Below are 15,085 nucleotides of genomic sequence, written 5' to 3'. Positions count from 1 at the left end.
TTTACTGGATTGGAGTTTGCATTTCTGGTTTAAGTGAAAACAAAAAATTTTTATGTGTGTTCTTCAGATGTATTGGCAAGCCAAGAACAACAGATGAATGAGATAGTTACAATTGATCAACGTGAGTATTCATGTGCCCATAATATGTGGCCCATTTATCAATAAGAAACGTTTTCTTTATTTAGTACTGCAAGGTAGTAAAAAGAAAAACTAATTTTTAAATTTCATGTGAAGTATTTTAGATATACAAAGAAATAATAAAGTATAACCAACATCTGTGTATACCATAAGAGATAAAACTTTATATATCAGGTTTACCTGTTGTAGATCCCACTTTAAATGACTATCCTGAACTTGATGTTTATTATTCTATGCATATTTTATCTTTTTACCAACTTACGTAACCATAAACACTTTAGGGCATTGTTGATTACATGTCTGAACTTTTGGGGAAAAATGGTGATATACTGTGCATATCATTTTGTAACTCGCTTTTTTGTTTAACATTAACATTTATGAGACCCATGTTGATACATGTAGCTCAATTTTATTTTCACTGCTGTATATTATTTTTAAAACTTTGTGAACATCATTGAATGAATATTGTAAGAATGCTTGTGAGATTCTCTGGTTGTAATATCATGGGGTTTCTACCCTTTCAACCTTACTGGGTAAGACCAAAGTTTTTCTCAAAGAGGGTATGTTTGTACTCTTATCAGCGGTGGAACGTGAATTCTCATTTGTCCACATTCTCCAAAATTTGATAAACTATTTTTTATGATCAAATATTTTTAAAAATAGATTTTTTAAAATAACTTTAATGTATCACTAGATTTATCACATCAATAAGTTTTTCCAAAATAAGGAGACCAACTTTTATTCGCTATGTTAAGATTCACAAACTGTAATACAGACATCATACCTTATCCTCTGAACTTGTGCTGAGGTAATTAGATGGGCGTTAGTTAAACTAATTGCATTTTATTTCTTTCAGTAATTTTTTTCACTGTTTGTATTGGAAGGAGAAAAAATTTTTTTTTCCTTGTCTTGCTTTGCAGCTGTGCAAATTATTCCAGCATCAGTGCAGTCTGCTACACCAACAGCCATTAAAGCTATAAATAGTAGTGCAAAGGCAGCTAAAGTACAAAGAGCTCCAAGGATTTCAGGAGAAGATAGAAGTTCACCTGGGAACAGAACAGGTATTTTTGCATTATCATCTGGTATTTATAAAATTTGTCGAATTATGTATATTTCGTTTTATTTCACAGTATGAAAATGTGAATATGGACTTTTTCTCTGGTGATACTTAGACAGCATTTGTAAAAAAAGTTTGTGTTTTTAGTGTGGCTGAGGTATGCACCAGAAGACCTGTGTGTTGTCTTTTGCCCTCTGTTAATCCATAGCATTGTGGTCAATATTTGTCATTCTTGTCAATTTTTAGGAAACAACGGCCAAATCCAACTGTGGCAGTTTTTGCTAGAACTTCTTACTGACAAGGATGCTCGAGACTGCATTTCTTGGGTTGGTGATGAAGGAGAATTTAAGCTAAATCAGCCCGAACTGGTTGCACAAAAATGGGGACAACGTAAAAATAAACCTACAATGAACTATGAGAAACTTAGTCGTGCATTAAGGTAAGAATTTATTACTTTTCTGTAAATATCAAACCTTTCTAAAAAATAGCTTCTTATTCTAGTGTAAACACTTATATAATGATGTTAAAATACTTGTTTATAAAATGTTTTCTTTATATAAATAAAACTAAAATTTTTCACATTTATGTTAAAAATTCTTAAAAAGATTTTTAGTAATAATTTGAGGTACGTAGAGTTTTTTAAAAGATGATTCTAAGATTATTTGTTTTTATCTGATTTAAAAGCATGTACTATGTTTAAAACCAACATATCTAATCTTTGAGGTTTCTGTTATTTACATAACAGATGCTATCGTTTGGTATAGGTGAACTGAATGAGTGTAAATTCTAGCAAATACGTAGATATTGTCAATTTTTATAATTAGATGCAAAATGTCAACCCATTTCCCTGTTTTTCCTTCCCCCACAATATGCCAAAATCTGAATATCCAAACTTTACATCAGTTAAATTGGAGTAGAATAATTATTTATAATTTCTCGTAAGTGGTATGAAAGTTTTTGACATAATTACTGTCATAAATTATGCTTACTACAGTGATAGAAATTCAGTATGTTCACTTAAGTATCTGAGAAGTAGGATATATAGGAATTATGTCTATGTTTTTGGAAGAGTGAATTTGGTAAAGCAGTTCTGCAGTTTACCTCTGTATTCCTAAATAACATGCTTTTACTGCTACTTCATGTTTCACTAGAGCATTGTTTGTGAATTTCACAGAGATTACGATTTACCTCTCATTATTAACACATATACCCTTCCCATCCCTTCATCCAAGTGTAATTATATAATTATGTGGAAGTGTTGATTAGATCAGTATTCATTGTTACAGGATCATGGCATGTAAGTACTATTATATAGTTTATCATGATTATTTTTCTTTTCCAGAATGACCATTTGTTTTCCTTAGCATACATAAGTAACTACAGTGCTTTATTTTCAATGTACTTATCACTTATTCAGTCTCAAACACTTTGCCAACTATCTAAAGATCCTTTCTGTATAATCAGTTTTGACAGTTGATGTGATTGTGTACATACAAGTCCCCTCAAAATTACAGATGAATTATTAGAATTAATAGTTAAGATGTCACTTCTCCCCAGATTGGTCTAACTTTCAATGCAGTAACCGCCTGAATAAATGTTTTCATAGAACTTGATAAGATAATTGTAAAATTTATATAGGAATATAAGGTATCACAATAACCAGGACACCTGAAGAAGATTAATTAACAAAGTGGGAAGACTTGCTCTACAGGATATTGAGACTCACTGTAAAGCTACAACAGTAAGACAGTGATCTATTTGCTTAGGATAGACAAATAGACCAAGGATTAGAGTAGATAGCCCGAATAGAACCAAGAATATAGGAACATTTGATTTAAAGATGGCAGTGGGGAAAAGACCTACTTTTCAATCAGTAGTGCTGGGACAGTTGACTATCCATATTGACCCCTTCCTCATAGCATACTAAAAATCAATTCTATGTCGCTTGTAGCTCTAAATGTGAAAGTAAAATAGGGAGGCATCTAGAAATACCTACTTGACTTCAGTAGATGAGGAAAGACATTAACAGAGCCAAAAGCACTAACATAATGGAAACGATCAATAAAATGGACTACATTTAAATTTAAAACTTCCGGTCATCAGAAACCATCATTAGGAGGGTGAAAGTCAAGCCACACATATCTGACGTAAGACTCTTACCTGGAATATGTAAAGAACTCTTACAAATCCATAGGAAAATTAGGAAAAATGGGCAAGAAACTTAAGCAGACACATTAGACTAGAGATTGTCCAAATGGCCGATGAACATATGCAGTGGTGCACAACCTCATTAGTAATCAGGGAAATGTATTTTATTTATTTATTTATTATTATTTTTTTTTTTATTGGCTGCGTTGGGTCTTTGTTGCTGTGCGAGGGCTTTCTCTAGTTGTGGCGAACAGGGGCTACTCTTCGTTGCGGTACACGGGCTTCTCATTGCGGTGGCTTCCCTTGTTGCGGAGCACGGGCTCTAGGCATGCAAGCTTCAGTAGTTGTGGCACACGGGCTCAGTAGTTGCAGCACATGGGCTTAGTTGCTCCGTGGCATGTGGGATCTTCCCGGACCAGGGCTTGAACCCGTGTCCCCTGCGTTGGCAGGCGGATTCTTAACCACTGCACCACCGGGGAAGTCCAGGGAAATGTATTTTAAAACCACAATAAAATGGTACAGTGCACATCCCAGAGTGGCTAAAATTAAAATAATTGCTTGTACCAAGTGTTGATGAGGATATGGAGCAGTGAGAATGCTTCTACACTTTTGGTAGGAAGGTAAACTGTGACCGATAACCCAGTAGTTTGTCTTCTAAGGATGTACCAGACAAAAATGTACATATATGTTCACATGCATGCTTATAACAGCGTTATTTATAACATCCCCAAACCAGAAACCACCCAAATATCTATCAACAGTAGAGTGAATAAGTAAACTATAATATACAAAGGGAATACTGTGTATCCATTAAAAATGCACTGATGTGGGTGAATGTCACAAACATAATATTCAGTGAAAAAAATCCAGACCCAAAAGAGTATATACTGGATTTATATAGTAGAGTTTTAAAAAAACCCAGCAAAACTAAATTACAGCATTTATGGATGCATGTTTGGGTGATAAGACTATAAAAAGAAGCAATGGAATTATTATCATGAAACAGGATGGTGTAACCTTTTGGAGCAAGGGAGGGGTGATGATGGGGAGGCGCCGCAGAGGAGCTCTAGGGTGCTGACAGTGTTCTGTGTCCTGACCTGTGTAGTTAACAGGTGACTGTTTGCTTTGTAATAAATCACTGAGCTGTTCGCTTTTGTGTCCTTTCTGTTTGTGTAATATATTTCCCAATTTAAAAGTTTTTTAAAAATACAAGTTAAAAAAAGGGGGTGGGGAGAAAAGAAGTCATATCCATGAAAATACAGGCATCGAGGCTTCCCTGGTGGCACAATGGTTAAGAATCCACCTGCCAATGCAGGGGACACGGATTCGAGCCCTGGTCCGGGAAGATCCCAAATGCCATGGAGCAGCTAAGTCTGTGTGCCACAACTACTGAGCCCATGTGCCACAACTACTGAAGCCCACGCACCTAGACCTCGTGCTCCACAACAAGAGAAGCCACCTTAATGAGAGGCCTGTGCACCGCAATGAAGAGTAGCTCCGCTCGCTGCAGCTAAAAAGAAAGCCTGTGCGCAGCAACAAACCCAACACAGCCATAAATGAATGAATGAATGAATGAATGAATGAAAGAAAATACAGGCATTGTGTACCTTTCTACTTTCTTCATTTTAGGGGGGAAACAAATGCAGTGAGTGCTGTTATATGTGGTCGTATGACGCATCTAGATTGGAGGAAGTATTAAGTAAAATTAAGTGTTAATTTAAATGAGAACGTATGTATATGACATGTTATAACATCTTACCAAGAAACATACGATTATACCAACTCCAATTTTGTTTTAGAAATGTAAAACCACTTTCCCTCTTCATTTTCCTTTTTTCCCAAGTGTCTTATTTGTTACAGCCTTACGTATTATGTCGAAATTTTCTTAAGAAATTGATATGCCTACAGCATTTTAACTGGATGACAAGCATTGGTAGTTTGTAGGCTGAGATCTAAATTCTGTATTAATGTAATTGACAAAAAAGGAGACAGGAGACTATGCCCAGTGTGTTATATCTCTTACTGGGAAAGTGAACATAGCCATTATACTTTAGCTGTTCTAGAATTAGGGAAAGATGACATAATTTCCTGCATGTAGTCTTTTCATTAATGGATTTTTGGTTAAACTGAGTGATTTTTATAATAAAATCCTGCTAAATGTGATCGTTTATACCACTGGTACTTTTGCAAATAGCTGTTTCTTTTGTAACAGCTCTTCGTCAAATGGCGCAAATGGGCAGTGCAGTTTTAAAATAAAGTCTCCAAAATCTGCCAGCCCAGAAAAGTTTCGACTTACCTTTTTTTTCCTATTATTGGAATTGGCAGTGCATAGGGGTAAATAAAGTCTGTTTTCCAAAGTAAGTATAAATCCAACTGTTTTATATCCATAGAAAACAGCAGTAAACCAGACTTCTAGAGTGATTTCCCCAAATGTACCTGTGCAGGTTAAGAAACATTGTTTCTTTATGATGTCCTCTTTTATGTTTTTCTGTATCCTCTCTCTTTTTTTTTTTCAAGCCCTTTTGCTTACTCTTTTGAGGCTCCCTGTTGGTTTGGAGAATTTCTTTGTAAGGGGAGAGCCTTTACATATTAAAATGATAAAGATGAAAGCATAGCTACATAATAAAGGATTTTGTACAAGACAGAGAGGAAATGGACATTCCAACAATCCAAAGAATATATGTATTAAATTTTTATTCATATTATGTGAATAAAGCTATATATCAATATAGCTTCTATTTTCTAGAGGGCTATATGTGGCAGTCATTGTGTGCTAAGCACTTTACAAAGATAATCCTTTTAATCGTCAACAGTTCTATTAGTGTTCATACTGTTTTTAATGTCATTTTATAAATGAGGAATAAAAGCTTAGAGAAAATATGCCTTCCCTGTGGTCACACAGGGAATAAGTTGAGATGTTAGGTTTTGAATCTCGGCGTTCTGATTCAGAGCCCTTATTCTTAGGCCCTGTTACTGCTCCCAAGGTTTTTTGTTTTGCTTAGTAATGTTTATTTTTAAATCAGTGTTTCATCGTAATTTTTGAAAATATGTTTTGAAGATTTAGTACATAAAATTTGAGTGCTTAGCATTGAAATTTTAGTTAATGTTCTGATGTTTCCTTGGATAATAACATTAAATATTTTATATAGACTCAGTGTTAATTGCTATTGCAATAGATACAATACTAGGCTTCTTCTTATGGAATAATCTGTGAAATATTGTAAGAAGTCCAAATTTTTAAATTTTATTTATTTATTTATTTACATCTTTATTGCAGTATAATTGCTTTACAATGGTGTGTTAGTTTCTGCTGTATAACAAAGTGAATCAGCCATACATAAACATATATCCCCATATCTCCTCCCTCTTACATCTCCCTCCTGCCCTCCCTATCCCACCCCTCTAGGTGGTCACAAAGCACTGAGCTGATCTCCCTGTGCTATGCAGCTGCTTCCCATTAGCTATCTATTTTACATTTGGTAGTGTACATATGTCCATGCCACTCTGTCACTTCGTCCCAGCTTACCTTTCCCCCTCCCCGTGTCCTCAAGTTCATTCTCTACGTCTGCATCTTTACTCCTGTCCTGCCTCTAAGTTCTTCAGAACCATTTTTTTTTAGATTCCATATATATGTGTTAGCATACGGTATTTGTTTTTCTCTTTCTGACTTCACTCTGTATGACAGTCTCTAGGTCCATCCACCTCACTACAAATAACTCAATTTCGTTTCTTTTTATGGCTGAGTAATATTCCATTGTATATATGTGCCACATCTTCTTTATCCATTCATCTGTCAGTGGACACTTCCATGTCCTGGCTATTGTAAATAGAGCTGCAGTGAACATTGTGGTACATGATTCTTTTTGATTTATGGTTTTCTCAGGGTATATGCCCAGTAGTGGGATTGCTGGGTTGTATGGTAGTTTTGTTTCAAATTTTATTTTCTGTTTTGTTTGTTTTGGTTTTGGCCGCACCACACAGCCTGTGGGATCTTAGTTCCGCAACCGGGGATCAAACCCGGATCCACGGCAGTGAAAGCCCATGTCCTAATCACTGGACCACCAGGGAATTCCCAAGAAGTCCAAATTTAAATTTTTTATATATAGTCCTAATGTGTTTTCTCTTTTTTTAAAGGTATTATTATGATGGGGACATGATTTGTAAAGTTCAAGGCAAGAGATTTGTATACAAGTTTGTCTGTGACTTGAAGACTCTTATTGGATACAGTGCAGCAGAGTTGAACCGTTTGGTCACAGAATGTGAACAGAAGAAACTTGCAAAGATGCAACTCCATGGAATTGCCCAGCCAGTCACAGCAGTAGCCCTGGCTACTGCGTCTCTGCAAACAGAAAAGGATAATTGAGCCCAGGACCTTTTGGGAGTCCAAGGTCTTTCTTAAATGTTAGAGCAAGTATTGCTCTTACCTTTATTACTGAATTTGAATCTTCTTTTATTTCTAGACTGTACAATCTGATGCATGATTTTTTTATAAATATTTCATACTCTTGTGAATTTGGATCTTTTTACTTTGAGCATATATTTTAGAAAATGTGTATGTTAAACGATCACCACAATGTCTTTAGGCAGGTTCATTGTGGGATAGTTTGTTAACAGTCAAGAAAGCTAAACTGGTCAGTATTAATGTCTAGCCCAACCAAAAATAGCCAGTAGCTATTGATGAAAAATAAATGAAAGTATCTTCAGGAAACAGTCTGGCTTAACTATTTTTGAAAATATAACTGTTTCCCCTCTGCTGCTTTAGATGTTGCTTTACATAGAACCAGAAAATGGAATTTTTCACAGCTGAAGCATGTATGCCTGTTGCATCTAATCAAGCAGAGCTAAAATAGTCATATCAAATAAAATATTAATAAATTACTAAACTAAGAGCATCACGTTATTAAAGTAATTTATATATTTGCAAGCAAAGGACAGTAGAAGACTGGCAGAGGAACAGTGCTGAAGAAAGAGATCCAGGTTTAAATCTGGCTTTACTCAAGCCAATTTTAAGGATTTACTGTATAGCTATTTCATAATGTCAGGCCAAGAATTTAAATTATTATAAGAGAGGCATTAAATTCTAATAAACCAACTATTACAAAAATTCTCAAATGATCTCTGCTTTCCCTATCAGAGATTTAAAAAACTGAAAAAGTGTACCTCAACCTGAAAATAAAAGTTTGGTTTAGTTTGGTTTGGTACGGCTTTTTTTTTTTTTAATTACCCTGTAGTGCTGGTTTATTATACAACGCAGCTTATATAAGTCCTGGGTTTCTGATGAAGTGAAGACTTTAAATCAGTCAGTAGTACTTTACCTTTCAAGACATTAGTAAATTACTTGCAAATAGTTTTAAAAGGACATTTTGAACTCCAGTGTAGGCAGTCTTTTCTTAAAACAAAATTTCCCATTTATTTAATTTTTTCCTTTGAATATTATATATGAGTGTACAGATATCTATATACATGTCCAGTTGACCATCTTATACATATATACATGTACACACATATAAATGAAGACATAATATTCAAAGCAAAGATATTTCAAAAGGTGATAACTCATTTAAAAACTTCTTTAAAAATTAAATAACTCTTACATACGTAAAACTCCTTACTTACCACAAGCCAACACTAAAGAGAAATGGCTAGAAATGTCTTTCTTTTTTTCTTGCTTGCTGTGCTTGGTTTCCTTGCTTTTTTTCTTTTTGTTTTAAGGTATTACGCACGAATCTTGATATGAGATACTGGCAAATAATCCTCTTATAGCAGAAGATTGATTCTCAAATATTACTTTATGTATCTTCTCCCTCATCATCGCCTTTAAATCCGTCCCTCTAAACAGCTTAATAAGAGCTCAATACTTTTGACTAACTAGGAGGAAAGTGCCATGCTAATGCAGTCAAAGAGGCACTGTTAGCAGTTGCTGCCACTAGTAGCAAATAGTGGTTTGGAGAGAACCATAGGGACAGGGATCTTAGGAACAAGGAGTAGAGGAGGGCGTCTGTGACCTCCTTTTCTGGTAACCTCAAATCATAATATTAAGTGTTATGCTGTACGACTGCAACGTGTAATGTCAGGTCACTTAGGTTTTTATTATGTCTATGTCTAAGTCCTTTAAGACCCTGCAGTAGAATCTAAAAAGAATAAAATTTGTAATTTCCATTTTTACCTTTTTATAAACACATACAGAGTAGACTGACAAATTATTAGTTTAATTTGGATGCTGTGATTGCAAGGATATCTGAATAGAATAGCAATATGAAATAATATATAGAAGCTCTAGTTCAGATAACAGCTAAAAAGAAGGTTTGCACCATCCTCTTATGGCCTGGGAAGTTGACAAGTCACTTACAGTTTTAAAATAATAATAGTAAAGTTTACTCTTCTGGTATATTTTTCAAGAGCTTAAAATTATTGACCTTTTGATTTCAAATACTTTGGGGGAGACACGTTAAGGTTTTAGCCAAGATGACAGATTTCCATTATGTCTCAACTGTATGTATATATATTTTTAAGACAAGGAACACCCATATTTCTTCTAGATCCCTAAAATCAAACTATTATTTCTTTTTTCCTTATGTGTTCCTCAGATACTTTTTTTTAAAGAACCACATTCTATCCATTTTCTTCCTTTTGCAGTTTTTATTTTATTCCTCATCATTTGAACAGAGACAGTTCTCATACATGATCAGGTGCTGTTTCTTTTTTCTTCTTTGCCTCTCACCATTGTTTTATGCACCATAAGTAATGAGATTAATTTCCCCAGTTGACTCAAGAAACTTCGGTTACTTTGTCTCAACTTATAAATAAACTATTTCCGTTGTCCTTCTTGAGGTTGCAGTTATCAGAAGCCAAGTAGTTTTTTCTTTTGTTGAAAGATAACTTGTGTTTTGAAAGAAAATATAATTTGCTCTGCTTTTATGAATAAATTTTCCAGAGAAGAATTTACAATATATTCAAAAGGGAGAAAGATAAAATTATTGGCCATCTTCCATACCATGTAAGTACAAAAATAATGAAGTGTGTTCATTTTTGTTTTAAAACTTTTTTTCCACATGAGATTCTCATTGAGCCAACTTTCATACATATCTTGCTGGCCTTAAGTTTAGAAATTTGTGTTGGCATCAGAAAATCCAACAAATTAGGCAGAATTACTCTGTGGTTGATTGTCACATGAATCGACTCATCACATTTATTTTTGTGTCAGTCTGTGTCAGTTAATTAGGAAAAATTGTTTAGTTGTTTTTCTCCCCTGAATAAATGGTGAAATTCAACTATGATATTTCTTTAAAGGATTGTGCCTCCGAATATTTTAGGTGAGGTCTGCTGTTTTACATATTCATCATTTTATGCTACTGCCTTTTAAAAAGAACTAATGTATCTTTGAAATAGCACAAAAATGTTTTAAAATTCATAATTTCAAAACAACAACGTGTGACTAACTTACTGTCTTCATATCTAGAGGGTATAAAAATATTGATATTTCAGTGATATTTCACTTGCTGCCAGAAAAAAATATTCTCAATCTTTTGTAAGAGGGAAGAGGATTTTTGCATACATTTTTACTCTTTAAATAAAGACACTTGTACTGTCATAACAACAATTATGTATTTCTTTGTGGCTTTTTTTTTGTAATTTTACATAAGACAGTTATTTTCTATTTTTACTCAGATAAAAAATATTTGTGCATAAAATGTAAAAATAGTAAAATGAGAAAAATAAAACTATTATACAGTATATTTCTGTTTTTTAGAATTTTTTTCCCCATCATACAGATAGTCTCAAATTCCTGGGATATTAGGTTAGATGAAAATATGACAGTTCACATCTAGTATATAATTCCCATATAGTTTACTTAAAAACTATCAATTTGGGAAGAACAAATTCCACTGAACTAAAATTAGGTGTTAGAGAGTTTAGTCTTTTTAAGAAAATAAATGAAAACCCCATCCACAACGCCGAACTGTTTCAGAATAGCAACAGAAGAAAGGTAACACTGAGTACTTGTCAAAAGGCAAGTTGATGATCGCTAAAATAGAAATTCTTAGTAAAGTTTGTGGGTTTTTTGGTTTGTTTTGTTTTTAATTATGAAAAATGACCTCTCCCTGTTGTCTGAGAAACCAGGACCAGAGTATAGAGGGGTCAAAGGGAACAGGAGAAAAGCCTGACTTACGCTTTTGTTTATGGTCAAGCAGTGATCACATTTTGACTGACATGCTTTAAAAAGAAACAGTTTGAGTGAAATAAACTGCTTTTCACACTGTCTAATTTTTTCTGGTTTGAAGTGATGAAAATCATCAGTTAGGAAATTAGTGAGGTATATTTGTTCTCCCAAGACACTTTTTTTGTGTACAACTTTAAAGCTTAATTTGCAAGCTAATAAGCACATGTTTAAAAAGATTTTTACTACTGGCAAACTGATTTAGAACACGACTTTTAAAATTTCTGTGGTGTGAAGGATGACTTTTTTATTTCCAGTTTGTCACAGACTAAAACTTTTATAAAATAAAAAGTGAATTAATGTGGGGAGGAGGAAATGGGGAGTTGTTTAGTGGGTAGAAAATTTCAGTTTTACAAGATGAAAAAGTTCTGGAGATTGGTCCAGCAATGAATATACTTAACACTACTGAATTGTACACTTAGGCATGGGTAAGATGATAAATTTTATGGTATGTGTATTTTACCACAATTAAAGCTTATTTTAAAAAAATCAGTTACTAGGAGAATTTAAAAATTCAGTTAACTCACCAAATTAACAATACAGAGGGAAGAAAAACATCATCTCAGTAGATGCAGGGAAAGAATACAGTAAAATTCAACATCCGTTCATGATGAAATCTCTGGACCGACTAGAATTAGAAGGGAACTTCCTTAACTTGATAAAGAGTATGAAAAACCTACAGCCTAGCATCATGCACAGTGGTTTGTTTTCCATCTAAGATTTGGGGAAAAGCAAAGAAATATCTGCTGTCACCATTTCTGGTCAACACTATACTGAAGACTACCTGGAAATAAGGCAATAAAAAAAGAGGCATATGTATTGTAGGAAATAAAACTTCAGAATACATCAAATACGTTGAAAATCCTAAAGAATGATTTTTTTTTTTAAATCTGCTAGAATTAGTGAGTTTAGGGAGATAAGACACAAGGTCAGTATACAAAACTCAATGTTATTTCTATGCTAGCAACAAATAATTGGATATTGAAATTTAAAGCTACCATTTACAATAGTATTAAAAAGCATGAAGTAATTGGGGAAAATGTAGCAAAATTTGTGTAAGACTGGTCCAATGAAAACCACAGAAATTGCTAAGAAATGTGAAAAAAAAAAAAAGATATATACCATAATGGTCAATTGGAAGACTCAGTTTTGTAAATGTTGATTGTCTCTAAATCCATAATCAACTCAAAGTTCTGGCAGTCTTTTTTGTAAACAAGCTGATTATAAAATCTTTATGTAAATGCAAATGACCCAGAATAGCCAAAATAATTTGAAAACAAAATTAGAGAACTTGCACTGTCTATATAAAGCTTTGCTATTCTTATACAGCAAGATGTATTGAGATAAGGATAGATAGGGACTAGTGAACAGAGTAGTCCAGAGATAGACTCACACATATATAGCTAATTGGGTTTTGACAACGGTGCAAGGTACCTGAATAGGGAAAGGATAGCCTTTTCAACAAATGTTATGAAAACTGGATATATTTATGGAGAAAAGTGAACCTCAGTCCTTACCTCATATCACACATAAAAATTGGATGGCTAAAAATGGATCATCAACCTAAACATAAAATCTAAACATAAAAAGTCTCAAACTTCTTGAAACTAATATAATATTGTCAATCAACTATACCTCAATTTAAAAATAAAAAATTTAAAACCTCTCAAACTTATAAAACAGGACAATTTTCATGACCTTGGCATAGTCAAAGACTTCTTAGATAATAAAGCAGAATCATAAAGAAAAAAATCAGTAAAATAGACTTCAAATCTTTTGAAAGCTCTTCTTTGAAAGACACTTCAAAAGTAAAAGGCAAAACACAGGTTGGGGAAAAATACTTGGCAATACACTTATCTTACAAAGTTCTTATTTCAAAGATATATATAGATCTCTTAATAAGACCATCCAGTAATATACGGTCAAAGTATTTGAACAGACATTTCACAAAAGATGTACAAATAGTCAATAAGTCTATGGAAAACTGCTCAGCATTATCAGTCATCATGAAACAAAATCACAATTCAGTACCACCAAATATTCCTTATAACTGCTAAAAGTTAAATGCCTCACAACACCAAGTGCTGGTGATGACATGGACCAAATGGAAATCATTCATGTCGCTGGTGAAAATGTAAAATAATAGCACGCTACTTTGGTAAAGTTAAACACATTTTTGTCACAACCCAGCAATTCCAATCCAAGGCTTTTACCCAAGAGAAATAAAACATCTACTGAAAGACTTGCACACTAACGTTTATAGCAGCTTTATTCATAATGGCCCCAAACTGTAGACAATACAAATGTTCATCAGCAGGTGACTGAACAAGCAAACTGTGGAATACTCATGCAATGGAAATACCACTCAGCAATAAAAAATATCTACTGCTTCACCAAAAACCCTAGAAAAGGCACATCTAATGTGTAAGAACAGAAGGCAGATCCCTGGTCACCTAGGGCTGGGGATGGGGGATGATTTTCTGCATTGGGCACAATAAAATTTTGAGGGGTGATGAGCCTCTTCTACGTTATGCTACAATTACATGGGTGGACAAATTTACCAAAATTAAATGTACTTGTAAAGCTGGGAGCATGAGGCTATGTAAATTGCACCTCAATAAAGTTAAAAACTGAATTGCTAGAAAGATGAAATGAGAAAGACAAAAATACCCACTTTTTAAAATTTATCAAGTTCAACAGACATAGATTACTCTGTCAAATTGCTGTAGTTTCAATGTCTGTCCTTATCTCCCTGTGGGCAAATAACAAGAGCTCACTGACTGATACTCATCTGCAGACCACACTGATTTTTAGAATATTTTGTCATTAGGTGATGAGCATCACTTTTAACTGAATGATTATGGCAATGTCACTAGTGTATGAAAATGTCTCTGTAATCTGAGGAAAGCATTTTCTGATATCTGCTAACAAGGTAATTGATCTTGGGGTCTGTACTTCATGACACAGCTAACACCCAATTAACACCTATGCTATTTTTAGGTGTAACAGTAACTATATATGAATGGAATAGAACAACTCTTCAATTCACTGGCTTAGAAATCTATGCAAAAAAATTGTTCTTATATTCTCCATACTAAAGGAAAAGTGAAGGCTTCTATCTCTAAGGTTGGTTTTACTTTATGGATAAAAGGATATGGTACACATTCCATTAGTACCTCCATCAACATTACTGTGTAGTTGAACCAGAATGTTCGCTTGGCTTAGTGATTAAAGGAAAAAGTTATGCATTAAGAACCCCATAGTAGAATTCTTGTCTTCAGCTCTCAGATTATAAAATGGAGAGGATATTTTATTTTAAAGAAAATTCTTTAGCTGTGAATATCTACCCTGTTGGTTTGAAATTCATTAAGTGATTAAACAAATACAGAGTACCTAACTGTACAGAATACACAAGGCAGCATGTCAAGGAAAGAGCCAGAAGAACTAGGTTATAGTTCCAGGTTTGCCGCTGACTAGATATGAAATTGAGGGCAAGTCGTTTAGCCTCTCTGCTCTTGCATATC

The 15,085-nt window shown here is 33.9% G+C and overlaps 1 protein-coding gene across 1 annotated transcript in view; it reads left to right on the top strand.

The window, feature by feature from the left end:
* GABPA (GA binding protein transcription factor subunit alpha) overlaps positions 1-7,855 on the top strand; it is a 32,588-nt gene extending 24,733 nt beyond the window's left edge. Inside the window, exons 7-10 of the mRNA XM_029214904.1 lie at positions 68-121; positions 1,059-1,199; positions 1,442-1,634; positions 7,478-7,855. Of these exons, the coding sequence (XP_029070737.1) occupies positions 68-121; positions 1,059-1,199; positions 1,442-1,634; positions 7,478-7,706 (617 nt within the window). The 3' untranslated portion in view covers positions 7,707-7,855. The remainder of the gene's footprint in view (positions 1-67; positions 122-1,058; positions 1,200-1,441; positions 1,635-7,477) is intronic.
* The last annotated feature ends 7,230 nt before the right edge of the window (positions 7,856-15,085 follow it).

The sequence above is a fragment of the Monodon monoceros genome, unplaced genomic scaffold (genome assembly GCF_005190385.1).
Source record: "Monodon monoceros isolate NGI ecotype Baffin Bay Population unplaced genomic scaffold, NGI_Narwhal_1 Super_Scaffold_11, whole genome shotgun sequence".
In the NCBI taxonomy this organism is placed as follows: Eukaryota; Metazoa; Chordata; class Mammalia; order Artiodactyla; family Monodontidae; genus Monodon; species Monodon monoceros.
Note: the sequence above shows the minus strand (reverse complement) of the source record. Positions and strands in the feature narration are given on the sequence as shown.